Raw genomic sequence first — 27,026 nt, 5'->3', positions numbered from 1 at the left:
ATCCATGCATCAAACGCAGCCATGCTGACTTACCTTGGTATTCATCTTTTTAAATCCAGCCTTCATATCAAACAAGAAGAGACTCATTTATCATAACAATTTTCATTGATCAATATTGAAGTATAGGATGATAATACATCAGAGAAATCTGTAACGTTATATTTCATTGGATGGTAATACATTTGAGAAACATGTAATGTCATATTTCATTGGATGGTAATACATTTGAGAAACATGTAACATCATATTTCATTGGATGATGATACATCAGAGAAAGCTATAACGTCCTATTTCATTGGATGATGATACATCAGAGAAAGCTATAACGTCCTATTTCATTGGTTCGTGCTGAAATTCTGATTATTCCCAGACATATCCATCAACACCACTGCATTATACTTCTCCAATATTCCAGTCAATGATTCACAGATTACATAACAACCGAAACACGATGAAAGTATTACCACTTTTCACATGTGTTGTGTTTATTAAAATCTGTGATAAAACCATTTTCACTTTGAGAAACCTTCCACATCAAGTTATTTGGTTTTACACAAATCTGTGGCAGAAAATTCTTCCTCACATCACCATTGAAAATCCGTGGTTAGTTATGTATTTGATAAGTATATTTACAATCACACAAGTATCAGTGTCTATGTCGCTTGTATGTCAACCTAAACGACCCATGAAGATAAACATTAATATACTCTATTAAAGAAAATTCTCATCACATTTGATGTTTTACCTAGTCACTGAGAGGTTAAAAGTTTGTCACAGAAACATCCTCTAGGTAGTATGTTGCTCTTAGGAAATGATTGAAAAATCACACTGACTTTTGAAAATAACATCATATAGCATTTACTCAACCTTGTCAAGATAAAAACTCCAATGATGAAGTAATTTCCTGTGTAAAGTGTCTCTACTGTGTATAAAGAGCGAGAGAAATTGTCATGTGGGTGTGAAAATGATTAAACTTTGAGACTGTTGTGTCACGGGAAAGTCTCCACTCCTCAAGCACATTTTTCATTGTTTAAGTATATAAAGTATATGTTAAAGAACTTTATGTCTTCAATATTAGAAAAAAAAATCTATTAAGTTTTTACTTTTGTAAAGAAAAATCATTTCAGTACTAAACATTTAACCCTTTTAACAAACCGTGGCTACACAGATCTCAATATCAGTGATTGCCTTCAAATCTGTTCAAAAATCTTTGAGTATACCTAATATATTTCATGTTTTGTTTGAAAGTTACAGAGTCTGCCTACCCTTATAATCATAATAAGCATTTCTAACTTGTTTGAAGTTGGACTAGTCAATTTTTTTATAAAGGGTGTGCAATTATAACAAACTGTAAAGTCATCAAATAGTAAATTAAATAAACAAAACATCAAATGCAACATTGACATTAAAATTCTCTTGTAAATGTTCTAAAATTTTGATTACTCAAATATTTTGTAAATACATTCAAATTACTTTGAATTCCAATATAGTCACCTGGAAGCCATTTTGTTTTTCTGAGACATCCATTCAGTACACGTTAAGAAATAATTATTAATAATGATCGGTACTAAAATTGAAGAGGCAGAACTAGGGACCAAGAGGAACATACACATAATATTTGGGAAAGATCCATTTAGTATCTCTCAAGAAAAAGCAATAAGAAACTTTCAAAGTCAAAATCCAAGATGGCCGACTGTAGGCCATTTTGTTTTTCCGCTCACTTCCAAAATCAAACGAGCACAACTAGGGATCAAGGGGAACCTACATATGAAATTTGAGAAAGGTTCATCTAGTGCTTCTGAAGAAATAGTGATAACAAAAATTGTTGACAGACAACAGACCACATACTTAGGGCAACTTAAATAGCCCTTCATTTGATGACGATAATAGAAAATTTCAGAAAGATCATGTAGTATTCTTCAATATATGACATGCAAAAATCTTTATAAAAATTTCTTCAAAGTAAAATGGTGTATTTGTTGAAATTCATGATCTGATGAGACGGTTTCATTATAGATTAACACCATATTTTCCACACTAAACTGAACATCAATATCAATATGAAATGAGATAATTTTACATCATGGCATCACAATCTCATACCACATTTCTCTGTTTCTCTTGGTAACTGTCCTTAAATATGTGGTCAGTGTCTCAGAACACCCCTGCTGTTGGTCTTTGTAGTACATACAAATCTAATAATCATATCATTCGTGTCAATTTTGTCTTCATGTTTTTCAGCGTAAACATGACTTGACAGCACAAGTATCTGACTCAATTGAAATGTAGTGTTGTTCATTTTTTGATAAATTTTGATGATTCTGAAATTAGTCTAATTTTTTCACAGGTTTTAGAGTGGTCAGTGTTTATTGGGTCAAATGTATTTGGGTGGACTTGTCAAGTATGAGTCTTTTCATCAATAGTTAACAGGATCATTGTCAAGTAAGCGTAATAAATTATGGTGATCGTAATTGCCAGACATTTACCACCTCTGTCTGGATCAGCCACAAAATCTAGTGTATTTTGACTTTCAACAGGTATAATTTGATCCATCTTCAACACATAAGAACACGAGTGACGGCCCTGATCCAACATGTTTTACAACACATCATAATGTAGATAACTTTCAATCATAAAATCACTCAGGCGTAGATGATAGCTCAAGTTCAATCATGTATGACTGGTTCACTTATTTCGCATCATGTCACATCATTGCTGTGATAAAAATATCAAAGAGATGTGAAATGTTGGTTGATAAATCATTGTCACAAACATTTAAGTAGACAAACTAAACGTGCCTTTTAACGACTTATCATACATGTATTAAAATAACTGGCTGCAATAAAACTGATGTTATATTTCCGATACTTCAAAACTTTAAAATTTTTAAAAATTGTTGAATCTGCCCGTGTTTTACTGCATCAAAGAAACACTTGAGAAACTAAAAGACCCTTTATCATTGAAGTTATTAAAAAAAAAAAATTCCTTGAAATCTGCAGCCAAAACCATGGTATTAACTGCTAGAAGGACGAAATAGATTCCACGCCAACAAATTCACGAATCACCAATTTCAACATTGCCGTGGTTGATTGATTGAAACAGATGCAACAGTCTTACACAATCACTCTTCATTAAACATCCCTTTTTTAATTTGCATTTTTTTTAAAGAATTTGTTTCAATCACAAAGTTTCATGAAAATAAACACATGAAATGAAGTTGGTTAACAATACTTTTCCACTTCTAAGATTTCTTGTGTTCTTTAATATCATCACAGCCATTAAGAGTAATTAATATAAGTCTAACAACATGTGTCAAGACAGTTGTGTCAAAAAATGAATTAATTTCTATGACTCATCGTTAATATTTTTAACTCCATGGTTAAATTTGTCATAGGGATCCTGAGTAAACAGCTAAGTGTGGTTTTTAACTGACCACAAACAACAGCATTCAACACAGTCTTTACCATAACCTGTTTGATTTGAAAAAAGTAGCTACTTTAAAATCAGACTGCTTAGATTTACAACAAAATGTAACTCCATGAAATGATTTCAGACTTACCTCGTCCAATTCTGTGTCACTTTCCATTTCTTTCAGCTTTTCTTTTGCTCTGCGGCTTGGTGACTTTGCTCGTCTTTCGGCTGCAGGACTGTTCGGGTCGTTTTTACTGAAAAAGTGTTTGTATTTCATAAACATAATGTTGTGTCCTTGTTAGAATGATCACCTGGATCAGAGCATGTACAACTTTTAAATATCAATAACACAATTTCTTGAAATGTTTTTTAAAGAATTTCTCACAAACATTCAGCATGTATGTAGGCTGGTATTGTTTGTCTACTTGACTGATTTTCTACAAGATCCAAAATCAGTCGGATTTTCTCTTCTATTCAATATCTAACTCAACCCAAAATCAATATTTAAGTGTTAGGGATGAACACACCTGAACAGGTTTACACCTGCATCTAATTAACAAATTGTCTTGTTTATTTATTAATTACTAAGTCAATAACCAGAAAGTAGATATGTAAATTTGTGTCTGTGAACCTGGCAGATTGATGTTACACATGAAATATGTTGCCTTACATATTTAAAGCTTAATATTTAGACATAAAAATAATAGTTTGATGAAACTTTCACACTAGATTCAAACTACTTTTCTCAATCAAAATTCAGAAAGTGTTTACGGTTGATTGATCAGATAAAACTCCACAGCTGTATGTACATACTAGTATAATATTCTATACGGGATGTATAATATATTCAATTATTTCAGATTTAATTCTGTCATATCCTCCAACTGGTACCTGATACAAGACTATCTTTTCATGCGATATGGCTGTGTATTTTGTTTCACATAGAAATAAATAAATCAAACTTCATGCAAATAAATTTTTCAAATTGAAGCTGCTGGGATTATCTACCATATAAGTAATGTACACCAGGTAAATTTTTTCTTTGTATAAAAGAGTTATTATATCAGCCCATCAATCACCTTAAATTAACCCTCCATGGACAAAATGGGCGAATATGACTGTAGGAAAAATTTCCAGATTTACACAAATTTCTTTAAATATCAAAATTGATGACATTTAAATTCCTATTTCTTTTCCCTCTGTAGTTGTTTTGTCTTGATAAGAAATTGTACACATATGGATCAAAACTTGAGAATTTTTGTAGAAAATGTTTTTAATTTCTTAAACTTATCGTCTATAAATGAAAAATTTCAAATCTAATTTGTAACGGAGAAAACTGTGGGCAAGGGCTATCCTAGACAGTGGAAGGTTAGAGGTAAGAGGAGTTCCATGATTTCATTGTTATAATTATATCACACTGATTTAAGCAATCTCACTGATAACTCCAGCTTGTTAATAATTAAGTTACTATTTCAGGTAATCAATTAAGCGTGGTATTAGAATTATGCCTGTGGGTTAGTTTATCGGACAAGCTTGACAACATGGTCGTCTCACCCAGGTTTCCCAGCACATCTGTTGTTTAACTCACTTCATGTCATTTAATATACTATGTTTAACTTGTGTCTATGGAAATCTTTTTCAAAGAATAAGTAGGTTTATGAAAGGCATGTGCGAATGACATTGTGCACACCAGATAATTTTGTTCTTACCTGAAATTCCTATTTTAGTAACTTAACTACAAATACCTAAAATGAAATGAAATTTTTCACTTTGTTATAAATAAAATTATATACATACAAATTGGTATTTTTCTCTACCTTTTCCATCTTTCTATACTATATAAGATTCTAACTAATTCATGTTTTTGGTTGGTTTTCCTGTGAGATTTTCTATACTATATAACATACTCACTAATTTGTGTTTTTCGTTGGTTTTCCTGTCAGATTTTCTATACTATGTAAGGCACTATCACGTTCTGTCCTGAGTTGCTGTAATTCCCTGAGAGCCTGATCACGCTCCTCGACCGCCTTTGCGTTTTCCCGAAGTACTGCGTCACGTTCCTTCAGCGCCAACTCAAAACCCAACTGTAGAGCTTGAGTGGGAGTCTTCTCATCAGCTATTGCCTCTGTAACAAGCAAGGGGAGAGCATTTTAAAAGAATTTTCTTGACTTTATGATACAGAATATTCCATAAGCATTGAATGTATCAAACAAGCTCATCAAAACACTGTTTTTCAGAAGAGTATTTGTCATATAAGTTTTATGACATGGACCACACATACCCCAAAATAAGCAAACATTCTTAAAGATAATTACATTTTTTGATTTTCATTGCTACGACAATTTGATCCATGACAGACCAAAATATTTCACATCATCAACAAATGTGTTTCACAATATTCCTTTTTATATATAGAGCTTACAATCATTGTCTTAAACGTTAGTCGTGTTTTGGCGAGGGTGAAGAAAGACAAAAGTGGAAAGCTTTGTAAGCCACTTTTGTGTCCCCGAGCCAAAATGCAGCTTAAATCTGAAGTGTTAACCATGTAAACTATTTATCCTGAAAAATTAACTAAAAACTCAGACTACCGAAATTTCATTGGTTAGATTGGTCTTTGGTCACATTATGTTGATGTTACACTGAATCAAGCCTAATGACGCATGATATATAGTTCCACATCTCAATGGACATAAAAGGAACTTGCCAAATTTTTGTAAATAAATCTGTTTGTTACAACAAACACGCTAGCTTATTTAACCAGTTGCTAATATTTTTGAATGAAGTGTTTATGTAGATTAGAAATTCTGTCGATTCAATGAATGTGAGAAAATACTGCGGTTTTCCGTTACTGTCGAATACAGGAAAACTATATGTGATAGGTATGTTGTGACAATGGCAGTGCCAGTTGTAGGATAAACGTGTGTACTTGCACACTTATTGGTCTCTTCCCATCATTTCATTTTTCACTTCAGTCAAATAGTCTAATAATCACAATTCACTTGCCTTTCATCTTTCTGCGATTCAGATTCTCCGTTTCAGATGTAAAAAAAATATGGATCACCAGCCTTAATCTACATCGGTTTTCTAAAAACTGGGTAGCTCCTGCCCAAATATGTTACCATCAGGCCAAAATGATTACTTATATATGGTGATATAACTTGTTTCACAAGTGAAGCAAAATATCTCAAGCTTTACAAATTTACAAACATGTTCTAAAAATGAATTAGGCAGAGTGTTAACACAAATACCTTTGTGAAAGAAATATAGAAGTTTTATAAATAGTAATTGTAAACAGGGTTAATCTATGCACTTCCATATTCTGTTGTCTGTATCTGTCAACAGTCACACATCAACTGTTATATATAGACTCTTAACACAATATTACATATAGAATGTAAAGTTTTTAACCTTTTTGACCCATGACCTCTTGTGAAAGGTCACACTAGGCTAACAGATATTCTATTGAGAAAGATTTGACCTGTTGACCTGTGACCCGGTGGTGAAAGGTTAGATGAATGTGTCTGGCCCGGGGAGGTTTTAAATCAAAGTCTGTGGGGAAAACATCAGACACTGAGTCACCATCCAAGGATTTGTCATTCAGTTAGAACTTGAAACATTTATATTTTTAACAATTTTCACAAATACAAATTTAAGTTAGTATGGATCAATCCAACAGACTAGAGGCGGGTTCTTCAATTATCTATTGTATCAATTATATATTGGGTAGTTTGTCTACCAGTTTCGCCCTACAAGTTGGGCTTTATCAGGACAACATTACCTTCCAAATTACACCTAAGTACACTAAGAGGGCAGATTTACAATTGTTAATAGTGACGTCATTAGTGACAAACGATAACTATGATGATAGTTAGAGTCCATTAAACAATGCTCAGTATGGTAACTAACCTAGTGAGAAAATACAAATTTAATCATTTCATGTATATCTAACTGTATCTCCTGACTTTTGTGCCAGAGTTATCATTTCTATAATAAATAAAACTAAACTTTATCTATTTCACAACAATTAATTCCTTTTTATATGAATCACTCTTGCTGCCCCAGATGGAAACACAAAAGTGGGCTTACTGTGGATGGAAAGCAGATTTATAGCCCAAAAACAAGGTTGGGCAGGTGACTCCATACATTTTGAAATCTGTTTCAGAAATGAAACCTCCGACACCTAAGTGATAGTTAGTTACTACTGAGTCACATGACCATCCACAATCTTTTTCAGTAAAACATTCCAATTTCACACCTTGCTTATTTTTGTTTCAGTCTTCATTCATGAATTTCACGACTGAATTCTTGTTTTATGAAATAGCATAATCTGGTTACTAGATACTAAAGAATTCATAATTCATAGAAACTGTGTTTAGAAAGCATCTGACCACTAACACAGCAGCCCTCAGGTCTGCTATATATATGTCAGAGAAATTGGAACTCCAGTGTAAGATTTCTAAGGTTCAAAATGAGGCTTATAGCGCTGGATTTAAAAAAATCTTATCCTTTGTGTTGAGAATTTCAGTCTACATCATAAAGGGATAAATATATGTGTCAGAGAAATTGTATCTCCAGTGTTAGATTTATCAGGTTCAAAATGAGTCTCATAGCGCTGGATTTAAAAAAATCTTATCCTTTGTGTTGAGAGTTTCAGTCTGCATCACAAAAGGGGATATACACAGATAGGTTATTTCTCTTCCATTTTAATCTTCCAACATATTACCATGGATCCAATGTCTTGTGTATATTATTATCAATGATACATGCATTATGTGCAAAATACTTTTGTCATTCTTTTGTTAAGTAATGGTGTAAAGCATGTGTGTAAATTGCTTTCAGGCAGAGCAAGACAAGACATATATTATATCTATGTAGCAAATACAGAAATGCACAGTCCATAGATTGTGCCAGAAAATAACTCTAAACTGCACCACATCATCTTAAAATGAATTGTCAGGACTATCATGAGAATATGTACAGCAGGAAAAAATGATGCAGACAAAATGTGGAATGAAGACAGGGGTTAGGATGCAGCTTTAGTATCTACCAGCTCTTTCTGCATGTGTTTAGCAGATAATTCTATACATAAAGACAGGTGCACCCCAAACTGGTGAACCAGACTCTGTAAACTCACATTGTGTTCACTATAGAGATAATGTATCTCACACTTATACAAAACAGACTCTAAGTTATCTTATTGGTAAATTCAATTCATATTGTATTCATTTCCAATTCATTTTACATGGGACAAAACAGTACACACATAAAAGGATTAAAAATATACCACAACTTTCAATTGTAGTCAGCTTCAATTACATGCTATAACCTAATTGTCATTGGTAGGGTCACAACTCCTTGCCAACGATGCCATTGGTAGGTCACAACTCCTTGCCAACGATGCCATTGGTAGGTCACAATTCCTTGCCAACGATGCCATTGGTAGGTCACAATTCCTTGCCAACAAAGCCATTGGTAGGGTCACAACTACTTGCCAACACAGCCATGGATAGGGTCACAACTCCTTGCCAACACAACCATTGGTAGGGTCACAACTCCTTGCCAACACAGCCATTGGTAGGGTCACAACTCCTTGCCAACGATGCCATTGGTAGGGTCACAACTCCTTGCCAATGATGCCATTGGTAGGTCACAATTCCTTGCCAACGATGCCATTGGTAGGTCACAATTCCTTGCCAAAAAAGCCATTGGTAGGGTCACAACTACTTGCCAACACAGCCATGGATAGTGTCACAACTCCTTGCCAACACAGCCATTGGTAGGGTCACAACTCCTTGCCAACACAGCCATTGGTAGGGTCACAACTCCTTGCCAACACAGCTATTGGTAGGGTCACAACTCCTTGCCAACACAGCCATTGGTAGGGTCACAACTCCATGCCAACACAGCCATTGTAGGGTCACAACTCCATGCCAACACAGCCATTGGTAGGGTCACAACTACTTGCCAACACAGCCATGGATAGTGTCACAACTCCTTGCCAACACAGCCATTGGTAGGGTCACAACTCCTTGCCAACACAGCCATTGGTAGGGTCACAACTCCATGCCAACACAGCCATTGGTAGGGTCACAACTCCATGCCAACACAGCCATGGATAGTGTCACAACTCCTTGCCAACACAGCCATTGGTAGGGTCACAACTCCTTGCCAACACAGCCATTGGTAGGGTCACAACTCCTTGCCAACACAGCCATTGTAGGGTCACAACTCCATGCCAACACAGCCATTGGTAGGGTCACAACTCCATGCCAACACAGCCATTGGTAGGGTCACAACTCCATGCCAACACAGCCATTGGTAGGGTCACAACTCCTTGCCAACACAGCCATTGGTAGGGTCACAACTCCTTGCCAACACAGCCATTGGTAGGGTCACAACTCCTTGCCAACACAGCCATTGGTAGGGTCATAACTCCATGCCAACACAGCCATTGTAGGGTCACAACTCCATGCCAACACAGCCGTTGGTAGGGTCACAACTCCATGCCAACACAGCCATTGGTAGGGTCACAACTCCATGCCAACACAGCCATTGGTAGGGTCACAACTCCTTGCCAACATAACATTGTCCACTACAGATAATTTGGCCATGAAATCCCTCTATTTTGTTATCCACTTTTATTTATAAATTTTACTGCCGCAAAAATTAGAGAGTGCCTGTATGTGTCTTTGTAAAGCATGTAGCATTCTATCTCAAAATGCATCATTACCTATAGAATGTCAAGTTGTCTCATTTATGTCCCATATACTCTCAAGTATGTCACATTGCATTCCTCTTAATGTCACAAAACATTCCTTATAATGTCACAAAACATTTCTTTTAATGGCACTTTTTCTGTTAATACATATCCCTCCTCAATATATAAACCAGAATTCATATAACAATTTTCTTTATGTCATCTTCACACTAATGTCACATGCAATTTCCTTGAAGCAATCACTTGACCATGTTTTCATGTATGTTTATGTTTTTAACACCAATATATCATGATTTGTAGAGTTATTCCGATAAGGATACAAAATGTGCATTAAAGAAATCAAATTAATTTGTGCACAGACAGCATTCAAAGTAATATTTACAGATTAAAGTTGACTTCTAAATTTTCAAATAACTTCCTCTCATGTTTATCCAAGCGAATTCTGTTCTGTGATTCACATTTTCGACTGATTGTTATTTGATCACTGCAGATTAAATTGTCATGAAGAAGATTTCTACAGAAACTACTGTACCACTACCTGATTGTTAGTGAGGTAGAATGACCATAATCTGTCAGAGACAGTTATTGTACAATTAAATAGAGGCACAATACATGCCACGTCTCAAACGTGGATGAGGGGGCCCATCCCAGGGAAATTAGTCACCAGATTTGTGGACAATGACAAGAGGTGACAGTGACCATATGTTTATTCAGGAAGACCAGAGGATTTTCTAGTGTCAAGCTGTTACAATTATAAAGTTTTTTTTTTCATATTATTGGCATTAGGTTAAAAAAATTCCAACTGGTTAAGAAATCATTTATCAAAAATCTTCTAAAATGATTTTTTCAGAATTAAGTAACTAAAGAATTGACTTTTGTCCAGTATCATAGATTTCTATTCTACCACAAACACTTAAAATCATCTGGTACAAACACTAATTATCTGGTGAATACTGAATAACAAATACCTAAGAATGAACATAGCAAAAACATCTCGCTTTTTTTTTCTTTTCTTTTTCTCTTACATATTTACATATAAAACACTAATAAAATAAATTGAACTTCATACAAAATTTAATGAAGCATTGTTTCAAAGGAAAAGGCAAGATTTTGGTCATTTAGTTTATAATCAGTATTTTTATAGAATGGTCACAGATCTATACCTTAGTGAGTGAATCTGTGGGTTAAACTGCCCACAAAATGGCAGGAGACACAGGTCTATACCTTAGTGAATGAATCTGTGGGTTTAACTGCCCACAAAATGGCAGGAGACACAGGTCTATACCTTAGTGAATGAATCTGTGGGTTAGACTGCCGATAAAATGGCAGGAGATACAGACATGGTCCACATGGAGATTAATTGAGATAAAACAATAAATAAAACACTTAAAAGAAGAGAAGATTCTGGTCAACCAATGTGTTTTCTATCACCTAACGACCTACTGCTCTATGTAGTGGAGACAACTTTCCCATACAATGGCCTGCAGCAGACTGAAACTCTAACAATCAAGACATCTACATATATACCAATACTTTTAAGTTCCAAAACCAAGGTGTCTACATCAAATATGGGACATTTGCAGGCTTTGCCTGGCTTAGGCTTGGCCTTCATGGCAAAGAACCTTTGCACACAATTCAAATTTATTCCCAATTTTTCGCAAATTTTCACCAACAAACTTGTAATATATCTGAATGAAATTTGTAAGATGTTCAAGCTGTTCATTGGGGTTTACTGCCCAATGAACTGTAAGCAATGGTAATTTTTAGGTGAGTATACATGTGGTAGATAGTGGCTGCCTCACTGAACAACATGTGGAAGGCCCATTACACGTCATATAGAGCAATCAAGGTAAAGTGTTTTGCCTCGGTCCTCAGCTTCCTGTGAAAAACTGCCATAGATAGCTATACAAAGAGCCTGGAACCATGAAATATGTAACTTAATGTTCAGCCACTTCACTTGTACAGATAAAAAATTCCTCCATTGACAAAATGAAACAAAACGTACTAACTGACCTCAGTCTTAGCCACAGCAAAATGACGCTGACCATATGTCCTCTATCTCTATACAATAATACAACCCTCTGACCTCACCATAATTCAGTGTAATTGGACGGGTGTGGTCTTCTGATAAAGGAGAGATAACCTTATAAAGGGAGATAACTGTGTATATACAATGCCAATTAATTAGTAAGTTATAGGCGTATCTGCATATGGTCTCCCCTATTAGGATTCCAGCCAGAATCTAGCACCTCATTAGTGTGAACTATATTACAAAGTTTATAAGTACACATTATTTAATTCAGTAATTGACATTTAGAGGTCTAATGAAAAAATTGCTGACTTGCATTTCCTAACTGTTATAAAGAAATAGAACTTGGTTTCTTGATATTAAAACTTTTTATTCCTTTTTAAGCATTTAGAACTGTCCTATAAAACTTTAAAATTCCAACACTAAGCATAACCTCGGGTGTTATAATCCACTATTTGTTAATCATGAGTGTCACTTCACAATTTTTTAATCCTAGCCACGATGTCTAAAGTTGCTCTGTTGGAAAATAACTACAGATATTTTTTTTAAATGAAAAAAATCTTGATAGTGAACAGGTAGGTATGCATCTCATGTCTCCCTTGTATGGCACAGCTTCCCCCAGATCAATAAAAATATTTCACCTGGTTAACCCCTAATTATCTCCCTTTGTTGTATGTCACTTTTTAAAAAGAAATGGGTGACTCAGATTGGTATGAGCATTGAAATGTTGATTGTACTGGTGTCAATTTCCCTTCTGGTAGGCATATAATTCTAGTGGTTAAGCACAAAGGTCAGTGGTCACAATATTACCTCTGAGGTCATCAAAAAGCTGGTTTAGGAAGGGAATGCTTATCCTTAAACAGATTAAGTTATTAAATACTGGTGTAACACACCCGCATAATCCAGACAACTCCCAGTCTATAAATATATCCAGACACCCCCAGTCTATAGATATCCAGACCCTCCCTCCCAGTCTATAGATATCCAGACACCCCCAAGTCTATAGATATCCAGACCCCCCCACCCAAGTCTATAGATATCCAGCCCCCCCCCCCAGTCTATAGATATCCAGACCCTCCCTCCCAGTCTATAGATATCCAGACACCCCCCAGTATCCAGACACCCCCCAGTCTATAGATATCCAGACACCCCCCAGTCTATAGATATCCAGACCCCCCTAGTATATAGATATCCAGCCCCCCACCCTCCACCCACCCAGTCTATAGATATCCAGCCCCCCACCCTCCACCCACCCAGTCTATAGATATCCAGACACTCCCCAGTCTATAGATATCCAGCCCCCCACCCTCCACCCCCCAGTCTATAGATATCCAGACACCCCCCTAGTCTATAGATATCCAGCCCCCCCATCCTCCACCCCCCAGTCTATAGATATCCAGACCCCCCCCCCCAGCCTATAGATATCCAGCCCCCTACCCTCCACCCCCCCAGTCTATAGATATCCAGCCCCCCCCCCCTCCACCCACCCAGTCTATAGATATCTAGCCCCCCCACCTCCACCCACCCAGTCTATAGATATCCAGCCCCCCCACCCTCCACCCACCCAGTCTATAGAAATCCAGCCCCCCACCCTCCACACACCCAGTCTATAATCATCATATGAATTCAATGTTTACGAAATATATATCATGAATTCAATCTTCAATAGTAACATTTTTTTGACAAATCCAAATTTTCCACATACAATACATTGTCAAGTTGACAATATCATGTTTGTCTGTCTATAGTTAATGATGCATTAATAAGTAACTGTGACATAGCATCATGTAAAGGTTAAAGGTCACTTAGTACACTAACATTACCATGACCTGTCAGCACACGAAGACGGAGAGACACTTTAGACAGAGGCCGAGACAGGAGTACACTGTGAAGTCATAATGGCAATTTACATGCCACAACAACACATGTGTCGGGATCTAATTATTTCAGTCTTCTACGATGATGCAAAACATTTTTCTTGACAATTGAAAGAAAAGAGTGAAATCTATTTTTCACTTTCTTCTGTCACAACAGTAGAGCTAGATGTGACAATGTTTTCCAAATGGCACATGCTGAAATGAGTCTATGGAAATTTGTTGGGAACAGACAGGATGTGTCATATCAGAAACGCAATAAAATTCATTTTCATTTATACTTTGTTTGCCAGGCTTATCATTGTCATTGGGGCTTATAATTATGTGATTGGTCGGGGCCTTCTGGGGCAAAGTCTCTTTGCAGTACCAACTGGTTGATAACTTCACTGAACAATATAGAGGAGCCCATCACCCAATATCCAAAACAATTTGGGTAAAGTATGTAGCTCAAGGACACAAACACAGTAGTATAGGATGATTAGATATTACAAATCTGACCCAAGTTTTCACCCAAGGTTAGAGATTAGAGAACTTTCCACATTAAGGTTGAAATGTTCCATTATCTGACTCCCTATGAGAAAGAGATTTTCCCCCAAGGTTGAAATTTGCGTGATCAGGCTCTCTTTCCTAATTAGAGAATTTCTACCCCAGGGTTGAAATGTTCCACGATCGGACTCCCTTTCCAATTTAACCAATGTAGGGAAAAATAAAGGCTGGTCTCTGAAATATTAATACAGATGAATTGCATACACATGGTAGGTATGGCAGCTGCTTGTTACCACGGTGACATGGATAAGATTCTTAGATAGAGTAACAAAGGCATTACAGTTTCTAAGGCATTGTTACATATATATGATTCACCAGGAGACTTTGATGCAGGCTCTGATGAAAGATTTCACAGAGATGCTACCTACATAACAGTATTGTATATGTACATGTGCATGCTGTTAACATTTGGATATAAATCATATTCTTTGACAAAGACACCACCAATAAATAAATCTGCCTTGGATCCCCCATAAAGTCACAGTGGGTTGGTCCTTTCATGGATGTTGGATAAGTTTTTCTCATTTTGAATGGGTTTGTTGGTCATACATAAACATATCAAAAGAAATGGACCATACAGCCTTAAACTTTAAAATTTCTAAACTTGTCTTCACTTTTCACTCCACAGACTTCATAGTTTACATACGGTCTCAGAGATACTGTGCTATCTATGGGAAAAACTTACAAAAAAATACAGATCCTGACAGCCTTAATCCTGTATCTAATTCAGCCCCTTCCCCAGGGGTCTTGTTTCCAGCCTTAATCCTGTATCTAATTCACCCCCCTCCCCAGGGGCCTTGTACAGTTTCCAGCCTTAATCCTGTATCTAATTCAGCCCCTTCCCCAGGGGCCTTGTACAGTTTCCAGCCTTAATCCTGTATCTAATTCAGCCCCTTCCCCAGGGGCCTTGTTTCCAGCCTTAATCCTGTATCTAATTCACCCCCCTCCCCAGGGGCCTTGTACAGTTTCCAGACTTAATCCTGTATCTAATTCAGCCCCTTCTCCAGGGGCCTTGTACAGTTTCCAGCCTTAATCCTGTATCTAATTCAGCCCCATCCCCAGGGGCCTTGTACAGTTTCCAGCCTTAATCCTGTATCTAATTCACCCCCCTCCCCAGGGGCCTTGTACAGTTTCCAGCCTTAATCCTGTATCTAATTCACCCCCCTCCCCAGGGGCCTTGTACAGTTTCCAGCCTTAATCCTGTATCTAATTCAGCCCCTTCCCCAGGGGCCTTGTACAGTTTCCAGCCTTAATCCTGTATCTAATTCACCCCCCTCCCCAGGGGCCTTGTACAGTTTCCAGCCTTAATCCTGTATCTAATTCACCCCCCTCCCCAGGGGCCTTGTACAGTTTCCAGCCTTAATCCTGTATCTAATTCAGCCCCTTCCCCAGGGGCCTTGTACAGTTTCCAGCCTTAATCCTGTATCTAATTCAGCCCCTTCCCCAGGGGCCTTGTACAGTTTCCAGCCTTAATCCTGTATCTAATTCAGCCTCTTCCCCAGGGGCCTTGTAGTTTCCAGCCTTAATCTTGTATCTAATTAAATCTAATTATAATATTTCTGGACTTATTACAGGACATTGTAAAAGTTTTTACTATACAACAAAGGGTGGCTTATTACAGAACACTGTAAAAGTTTTTACTATACAACAAAGGGTGGCTTATTACAGAACACTGTAAAAGTTTTTACTATACAACAAAGGGTGGCTTATTACAGAACACTGTAAAAGTTTTTACTATACAACAAAGGGTGGCTTATTACAGAACACTGTAAAAGTTTTTACTATACAACAAAGGGTGGCTTATTACAGAACACTGTAAAAGTTTTTACTATAGAACAAAGGGTGGGCTTATTACAGGACATTGTAAAAGTTTTTACTATACAACAAAGGGTGGACTTATTACAGAACACTGTAAAAGTTTTTACTATACAACAAAGGGTGGCTTATTACAGAACACTGTAAAAGTTTTTACTATAGAACAAAGGGTGGGCTTATTACAGGACATTGTAAAAGTTTTTACTATACAACAAAGGGTGGGCTTATTACAGAACACTGTAAAAGTTTTTACTATACAACAAAGGGTGGGCTTATTACAGGACATTGTAAAAGTTTTTACTATACAACAAAGGGTGGGCTTATTACAGAACACTGTAAAAGTTTTTACTATACAACAAAGGGTGGGCTTATTACAGAACACTGTAAAAGTTTTTACTATACAACAAAGGGTGGCTTATTACAGAACACTGTAAAAGTTTTTACTATACAACAAAGGGTGGGCTTATTACAGAACACTGTAAATGTTTTTACTATACAACAAAGGGTGGCTTATTACAGAACACTGTAAAAGTTTTTACTATACAACAAAGGGTGGCTTATTACAGAACACTGTAAAAGTTTTTACTATACAACAAAGGGTGGCTTATTACAGGACATTGTAAAAGTTTTTACTATACAACAAAGGGTGGGCTTATTACAGGACATTGTAAAAGTTTTTACTATACAACAAAGGGTGGACTTATTACAGAACACTGTAAAAGTTTTTACTATACAACAAAGGGTGGCTTATTACAGAACACTGTAAAAGTTTTTACTATACAACAAAGGGTGGCTTATTACAGAACACTGTAAAAGTTTTTACTATACAACAAAGGGTGGGCTTATTACAGGACATTGTAAAAGTTTTTACTATACAACAAAGGGTGGGCTTATTACAGGACATTGTAAAAGTTTTTACTATACAACAAAGGGTGGGCTTATTACAGGACATTGTAAAAGTTTTTACTATACAACAAAGGGTGGGCTTATTACAGAACACTGTAAAAGTTTTTACTATACAACAAAGGGTGGCTTATTACAGAACACTGTAAAAGTTTTTACTATACAACAAAGGGTGGCTTATTACAGAACACTGTAAAAGTTTTTACTATACAACAAAGGGTGGCTTATTACAGAACACTGTAAAAGTTTTTACTATACAACAAAGGGTGGGCTTATTACAGAACACTGTAAAAGTTTTTACTATACAACAAAGGGTGGGCTTATTACAGAACATTGTAAAAGTTTTTACTATACAACAAAGGGTGGGCTTATTACAGAACATTGTAAAAGTTTTTACTATACAACAAAGGGTGGCTTATTACAGGACACTGTAAAAGTTTTTACTATACAACAAAGGGTGGCTTATTACAGAACACTGTAAAAGTTTTTACTATACAACAAAGGGTGGCTTATTACAGAACATTGTAAAAGTTTTTACTATACAACAAAGGGTGGGCTTATTACAGGACACTGTAAAAGTTTTTACTATACAACAAAGGGTGGGCTTATTACAGAACACTGTAAAAGTTTTTACTATACAACAAAGGGTGGCTTATTACAGAACATTGTAAAAGTTTTTACTATACAACAAAGGGTGGGCTTATTACAGGACACTGTAAAAGTTTTTACTATACAACAAAGGGTGGGCTTATTACAGAACACTGTAAAAGTTTTTACTATACAACAAAGGGTGGGCTTATTACAGAACACTGTAAAAGTTTTTACTATACAACAAAGGGTGGGCTTATTACAGGACATTGTAAAAGTTTTTACTATACAACAAAGGGTGGGCTTATTACAGGACATTGTAAAAGTTTTTACTATACAACAAAGGGTGGGCTTATTACAGGACATTGTAAAAGTTTTTACTATACAACAAAGGGTGGGCTTATTACAGGACATGTGTTTATTGATGGATAGATATGGTATCTCTACCAATAAACAAGTGATAGGGACATCTGGTACATACATAACTATATACATTTCTATCAATATTCATTAATATTATCATATGAATTAATACATTGTATATATGGAAAAAACTATCAAACTTGATGAAATTACAAAGCATTTTTATCGGATGTTTGGTTCAAATCCGTTGCCATGAAATCAAACAATATTTTTCAAAATTCAAAATTTTGAAGAGTTTTGATTTAAATCTTCTTGTAAAATTTAAAAGTCATTTTTTTATGTTTTTAACTGAGTATGTAAGCAGATTAAATTTAATTCTTGCCGAAGCATGTCTGAGTTCTATGATACACAGGCATTGATAAATCAGTATTCCAAGTCAGACCATATGTAATATATAATAACATATATAATACATTGTATATCTGATATCATGATCTATATGAATTCTGTAATATCCAGCAATGGAAGTTAACAAAGTATCAAATCATCTCTGTCAATATCATTTTACAAATAAAAAAATTAATAGAGTTGTTAAGAATTTGTGCAGATTATTTGCACCTGTGTATCATATCCATAACTGAACTGTATCACAATCCAGGTAAGTCACCGTCTTAATCAGCTGTTAGAAAAATAGTTCTTCCTTTACAGACATGCCGTGTACAAATACCTAATTAATATTGGTACTTACTGTTTTCTGGTACTCTAATATTCCTTTAAGGTCTACTTGTTGAACTACAGAGATGAAATATAGATTATTCAAACATACTGATGGCTACTTTAGCGTCAGATCAGTACTTTTAACTGTCACTGAACTTGATCAGGATTCAAATCCAGTGTGAGTCCTGCATGAGTAGGTTTGGTGTACTACACACAGCTTACACACACAGCCAGGCAATGCCGTGAGAGAAAGTCGGTTTATAAATACACTTCTAGATACCTGGCGTCCATGCTTTATTCTGACTACGCTTTCTCTGACACGCATTGATGACCTATATATAATGGGTCACATGATTTTTACCTGAACAGGTAAAAATCTTTGCCAGTAACAAGGTCTATGCTTAGCTGGTAGCCTATTCACAATAAAGGGTACACATATTTCTCCCTCTTAACACGGCCTTCATTTGTTCAACTATCTTTCAAACTTTATTTAAAAGATTAAGTGAAATTTTCTAAACCACACTGACTGAAAATACCTTTTGAATAGTCAGTTGAAATATTGAATGATTTGATTTTCAAAATACAACAGTTAAATCTAATGGCTGTTTATTCAGCTAGAGGTATAGAAACATCAGGAATATATTGTCAGCACAGAATTTTCTGTTCACTAAAGATTTTTTAATATGTTTTGATACTTAATGCTTTATATATATGTCGTTTAATACAGGGCAACATTTGCCCACATATTTTTCTCTCTCAAAGCAAACTTTTTATTCGCGCTCTGTGTTAAAATCACCCTAACGAAATACATTTGAACTATAACATCCAATAAAAGGGATCTTTTGACTTATTCTTGCCAGATGTGTAAAGAGATAAAACTTTCAAAAGTTAGACATTGTTTTCAACATATCGTATAAGAGTACCGAGAATCTGAATTATCTGTTTAAATGTTGATACAAGTGAAAAAATATCACCAGTACTTATCTCCGATACATGTATAGGACTGACTGCTGTCCTTAAATCCCACCCTCATCCCCCTCCCTCCCACCCTCAACACCACCACCACCACTTAAATCCGCAATGCAGCAATTATCAGCCAGTGAAACGTAACCAACCCATTTAAGTTACGCATCACTAATTTAAGTTAAAATTAATTGTGATTTAAAGAAAACGAAAGAAGCAAATCATTCCTTGACCATTTGATTAAGAATAACATCTTAATTTGGTACCCAAATATGTCAGTCTTGATCTTGTGATTTTCCTGTGGGACTAGCTAAAATTTGGAGGACTCACTTGGGATTCATCAAAAATTTGAAAATAGTTTTATGGACTTGTCTGAAAAAATCCTACAGAAAATACATTACATCAGTACAGTATTGTCTACATCAGTACAGTATTGTCTACATCAGTACAGTATTGTCTACACCAGTACAGTATTGTCTACATCAGTACAGTGTCTACATCAGTACAGCATTGTCTACACCAGTACAGTATTGTCTACATCAGTACAGTATTGTCTACATCAGTACAGTATTGTCTACACCAGTACAGTATGGTCTAAAGTACAGTATTCTCTATATCAGTACAGTATTGTCTACATCAGTATAGTATTGTCTACACCAGTATAGTATTGTTTACATCAGTATAGTATTGTCTACATCAGTACAGTATTGTCTACACAAGTTCAGTCTACACCAGTACAGTATTGTCTACACAAGTACAGTCTACACCAGTACAGTGTCTACACCAATACAGTATTGTCTACATCAGTACAGTATTGTCTACATCAGTACAGTATTGTCTACACCAATACAGTATTGTCTACATCAGTACAGTATTGTCTGCATCAGTACAGTATTGTCTACACCAGTACAGTATTGTCTACACCAATACAGTATTGTCTACATCAGTACAGTATTGTCTACACCAGTACAGTATTGTCTACACCAGTACAGTATTGTCTACACCAATACAGTATTTACTACATCAGTACAGTATTGTCTACACCAGTACAGTATTGTCTGCATCAGTACAGTATTGTCTACACCAATACAGTATTGTCTACACCAGTACAGTATTGTCTACACCAGTACAGTATTGTCTACATCAGTACAGTATTGTCTACACCAGTACAGTATTGTCTACACCAATACAGTATTGTCTACATCAGTACAGTATTGTCTACACCAGTACAGTATTGTCTACACCAGTACAGTATTGTCTACATCAGTACAGTATTGTCTACATCAGTACAGTATTGTCTACACCAGTACAGTATTGTCCAGTACAGTATTGTTTACACCAGTACAGTATTGTCTACACCAGTACAGTATTGTCTGCATCAGTACAGTATTGTCTACATCAGTACAGTATTGTCTACACCAATACAGTATTGTCTACACCAATACAGTATTGTCTACACCAGTACAGTATTGTCTACATCAGTACAGTATTGTCTACACCAGTACAGTATTGTCTACACCAGTATAGTATTGTCTGCATCAGTACAGTATTGTCTACACCAGTACAGTATTGTCTGCACCAGTACAGTATTGTCTGCATCAGTACAGTATTGTCTACATCAGTACAGTATTGTCTACATCAGTACAGTATTGTCTACACCAGTACAGTATTGTCTACACCAGTACAGTATTGTCTACACCAGTACAGTATTGTCTACATCAGTACAGTATTGTCTACACCAGTACAGTATTGTTTGCATCAGTACAGTATTGTCTACACAAATACAGTATTGTCTACACCAATACAGTATTGTATACACCAGTACAGTATTGTCTACATCAGTACAGTATTGTCTACACCAGTACAGTATTGTCTACACCAGTATAGTATTGTCTACATCATGACAGTATTGTCTACACCAGTATAGTATTGTCTACATCAGTACAGTATTGTCTACATCAGTACAGTATTGTCTACATCAGTACAGTATTGTCTACATCAGTACAGTATTGTCTACACCAGTACAGTATTGTCTACACCAGTACAGTATTGTCTGCATCAGTACAGTATTGTCTACACCAATACAGTATTGTCTACACCAATACAGTATTGTCTACATCAGTACAGTATTGTCTACATCAGTACAGTATTGTCTACACGAGTTCAGTATTATCTACACCAGTACAGTATTGTCTACACCAGTACAGTATTGTCTGCATCAGTATAGTATTGTCTACACCAATACAGTATTGTTTACATCAGTACAGTATTGTCTACATCAGTACAGTATTGTCTACACCAGTACAGTATTGTCTACATCAGTATAGTATTTTCTACATCACTACAGTATTGTCTACATCAGTATAGTATTGTCTACATCATGACAGTATTGTCTACACCAGTATAGTATTGTCTACATCAGTACAGTATTGTCTACATCAGTACAGTATTGTCTACATCAGTACAGTATTGTCTACATCAGTACAGTATTGTCTACATCAGTACAGTATTGTCTACATCAGTACAGTATTGTCTACATCAGTATAGTATTGTCTACATCAGTATAGTATTGTCTACATCATGACAGTATTGTCTACACCAGTATAGTATTGTCTACATCAGTATAGTATTGTCTACATCATGACAGTATTGTCTACACCAGTATAGTATTGTCTACATCAGTACAGTATTGTCTACATCAGTACAGTATTGTCTACATCAGTACAGTATTGCGGAGCAGTAGGTTTTTGTAAGTTTTTTTTCTTGTGAGTCCAGAGCCCAATTTCCTTATAGTATGTTCTCTAAATACATGTTGTAAGTTTCCACAGTAAAAAGTTTCAGGTCATACAAATATAATAACATTTTAATTGATGAAAGATAATATTAACTTTACTGCTAAATTAAACTTTATTTTCTTTTCTGAATATTTTTTTTGTGTTAGGTTAATTTTCAAACAAATTTGTTTAAAGAAACCCAATGTTTCAATGGTAGAAAGCTGAGAATGAATACAGGCACCTAGAACAATTACTACCCAGTCTGTTAGAAGTCTTATAAAGCGTTATCTTTTTACTATCTCAATCACATGTAACAAAGTCATTGATTACCCCTGAATCACCCTCCCACTGGTTTAAGACTTGGTATACATAATTCTCTGGTTGCAAGGATTCCATTATGTGTTGTTGGTAAAAATATATGCATAGGTGAACCTGTTTCATGATTCAATTAATTATTCAAATTTCATATCATGAATTTAAAAAAAGAAAAATTTCCATCTTACTTATTACAAAGTATGGAAAATGTCATTTTCAAAATCATCAAATTACGAATACTTCAAGAACTAATTTGTGGTTGAACATTTACATGGATTGTAGTAATTTTTTTTTTTCAAACATGATTCATACCGTTGTATGTATGTATGCCACACATTTGGGATAGGCACAGGAATTTCCTACCCTGTATGATAAATCCTGGGCAGAGAAAAATATATCATAAATATATGTACAGATTATTGGCCAAGTAGTAAGGATATTTAACACAATATACATTATTTATCCTGCAACTGGCACTGTCATTGTTGGAATGAACTGCCACATATATTTTTCCGGTATTCCGGAGTGACAGGAAACAGCTGTATTTTAGCATATCCATTAATTTCACAGGTTTACTTTCTGAATATACTAGAATTTGATAAAATATGAAGAACTATTGAAAAAAAAGAAAAAAAAAACCAATTACATAAGTTGTAATGAACAAGGTTATTGACGAAAATTTAGGAAATTGCTGTTAAATCTGTTATAGGTTTGGAACTATATTTCCAAAGAGCAACTATTTCGCCTAATGTCAACGTCAGTTAAACAAATATTGAACTACAAAACTGATGAAGTTTTGATGGTTTGATTTGCAATGAATGTTTCAGGATAAATAGAATACATGGCTGGCCATTTTTGTCGTTCTTCACCCTCGCCAAAGGACACCCACCATGTGTTCTCTATTTAACATCATCACATGTCAGAAAAAGTAAAAAAAACTAATTCATGACATTCATTAAGAAAAATTTATTAACAGAAGGGAGGTAACTCTGAATATTGATATCCATGTTTCACTGTTTAAATCTAAGATGCAGACTTGTACCAAATGTAGAAGTAAATTCTGTATACCACAACATCAAATGATGAATCAAAATTGTAATGCAGGTTCTTCACATCATCTTAAGGACAATTTGCCACAACATTCAGTTTATCCCACTCTATATATTCATCACTGAAAACTTTAGACATCTCTCTTTAGGGATGCTCATTACTGACAGCTATGCAGCGTTAGATATTTCTTGGTAATTTGGTCCTTTAGCTCATTATCCTGAGGCTTGCACTGGTCCTGAATACCATCATTTGTATAATCCAGAATACCGCTTAGCATGAAATATTGTTTGTTTAGAATTGACATGCCTACCTAAAAATATACCTTGACTAAAATGATTTTACAATAAATCCAATTATTTTCATTAGTGTGAAAAACATTGCCATAGTCTTAGGTCTTCATAGAAAATCTTGCATATTTGTCCTCTAAGTCCTTAGGTAGCGTTTTCTATTCATAACTTTTTACCCTCACCACCACTAAAATGAATGAATGACATTGGTTTGATCAGCCAAAAATAAATAAAGAACACAATTTTCATAGTGTCACCCTCCCCTCCAGTCTCCTCCAAAAAAATAAAATATTTTCGCCTACTGATTACATAACTTCTGCCTGGTGGTTACCTACATACTACAATCAGCTGCCATTTCAACATTGGCATGAATCTTATTATAAATGTAACCTGTGTGTATGTTTCAATGCCTCCACATTGACTAGAACCCAGGACCTTTGGCTTTCTAGTCTGACACCCAACTGATCTCACTAAAGAGAAGTTCTCTCTAGCAGAGTGGTATATTGCGGCTAGTATTTACCAGTGTTATATACTCCCCCTTCAGGAAGTAACTCGTACAGCAATGCTGGTGGGGCATGGCTAAGTATTATCCTGGGTCCAAATATGGGTATCAATGTAACAGAGGTCATTATCTATTTCCATGACTCCCCTAAGATTCGAACCCGGGAACTCTGGCTTCCGAGTCTGATACTCAACCATTCAAGCTAAAGAGGAGTTCTCTCTAGCCAAGCAGTATATTGTAGCTGGCTTGGGTTACATGTATGTGCGATTCAGGGATGTATTAAATCTCCTCTATAACAGGAAACAAATCTTAAATTAATACTTAGACACTTAGACATAGCAGATAAAGATTGGAAACAAGATTTAGAAAACATATATCTGTTAACTTATTTGATCACATGCATATTATCGATCAAAAATTCCAAATTTATCTCCTCTGTATCACATTGTGTATACTATAGTTAATTTGTAATTCAAACTTCCTATATTGCTATGAAAATGTGGAATATTCTCAAAGTGCCTTTTCCTCCAGAACACCTGATCTAATCATTATCCTTGTAATTTTTCAGGGGTATCCATGGAAACAATTTCTTTTGAGTCTCATCAATGGTGAGTTTAAATAAAATTTCTGTTAATATGACAATATTTTCTTTGTTGTTGCTGTATAAGAGTATCAGTATGCACAACACACTGTGTAACAGGAGCAGAAAAATGTGCTGCCAAACAGGGGTTCGAAATCCTTGTAACTTGTATCATTGTTAACAGTTAAGCCAGTTATTCATACGAGAAACTGACAACAGCTGAATTTGTCCAGTTTAGTTAAGAACTATATGTTCTGACAGGATTATCTCCCTTACTACATCTGAGTCATTGGACTTCTGGCTGTTTTGGTAGTTTTCAAATCTTCGTTAATGAGAAAGTATCAGGAAAACATGAGACGCGAGCATTGTCAAGGGTTTCTATCAATGAAACACCGGTTGTAAGACATAACATTAAAGTTTAGTGGTAAAGAAAACCTGTTGAACTCTGTCAGTAGCCCTTGGCTAAACCAATCTGTATACAAACAAGTGTTTACAATACGATATCAGGGTGACGCATTTCATGTTTTCTCCATTTCTGTCAACCGGAGTCACTTCATGAGCGAGATACAGTCTAAATATATACAAACCTGGAGTATCCAGTAGAAACCCTGTCAGTAGGTGAGGAGCAAGTTCCTCCAAAATCCCACAAAATTCGTGAAACGCTGGAACACCTTTTCGTGACAAAACGTCAAGAAAAGTTTCAGAGCGTTTCTTTGAGTCAGTTTTCTCTAGTATGTCCTTTTCCTCACTCTTGGTGATGATCCCTTTCCGTACAAGTCGAGGTACGACCCTATTAACATCCAGATCTCTCAGTATGGAATTTTTGTGTCGGGCAAACAGGCGAGGAACGCCACCTTTGCCCGCCATCTTGAAAGCTTTTCAAGTTACAGTCGATTGATTTTACGAATTTATTTTTGTGAAAGAAACGGAACGCCACCCGTTCCACATCGTGCCATGATATAGATAGATCGACATCGAAGAGCTTATCTCTGATGACTTCATGATATCCATCGTACATCAAAAAATAAACAGAAAAAAATATATAAATGACTCAATCATGCAAAATCTGTCGGAGTGACATATCATAGAGGGCGATGTGTTAACAATTTAAAGTGTGTCGTGGTTTTCTGTCTTTAAACCTCGTGTTTTATGTATATGTTGATCGATGATAGAATATGAATACTATCTACTAATTTGTTTTACTTTAGGTCTTCTACTACCCGGGATCAATGAGCTTACAAACAAAAACATATGAAGGAAACAGTCACATACGAGACTTTTTACTCAAAACATGTGTGCTGGCCACAGGAGAAATGTTTGAATAACAATAGCCGCCTAATGACCCTTGACGGCCACACTATTTTGGGTAACGGGAAATACCTGAAGGTGACGTCAGGTCAAAATCTCCTATAATGTTTAGTGAAATTACTATGGTTATCAGGATCACATATAAACCAGGTTTGACACGATGTGTTTTTTTTAATGATTTCTGTCGCCACCAAAAATGATATCACCTATAACCTGCAAAGCGACGGGTCTGTCAAATTTATATCTGACAGAGCCGAAGTTTTTGAGGTAATCGATGGTATGT

The 27,026-nt window shown here is 35.7% G+C and overlaps 1 protein-coding gene across 1 annotated transcript; it reads right to left on the bottom strand.

Moving 5' to 3' along the window:
- On the bottom strand, nt 1-26,302 carry LOC132550874 (uncharacterized). The gene is made up of 4 exons (XM_060214963.1): nt 26,023-26,302; nt 5,323-5,536; nt 3,560-3,665; nt 1-60 (listed from the first exon to the last, which is right to left on the bottom strand). The coding sequence occupies exons 1-4, from the start codon at nt 26,300-26,302 to the stop codon at nt 10-12; spliced, it is 651 nt and encodes a 216-aa protein (XP_060070946.1). The 3' UTR covers nt 1-9.
- Between the last annotated feature and the right edge of the window lie 724 nt (nt 26,303-27,026).

This window comes from Ylistrum balloti, unplaced genomic scaffold (assembly GCF_031769215.1).
Source record: "Ylistrum balloti isolate Yb309-2 unplaced genomic scaffold, AGI_CSIRO_Ybal_v1 Utg370154, whole genome shotgun sequence".
NCBI lineage: Eukaryota > Metazoa > Mollusca > Bivalvia > Pectinida > Pectinidae > Ylistrum > Ylistrum balloti.
This window is presented reverse-complemented; position numbering and strand designations above follow the sequence as displayed.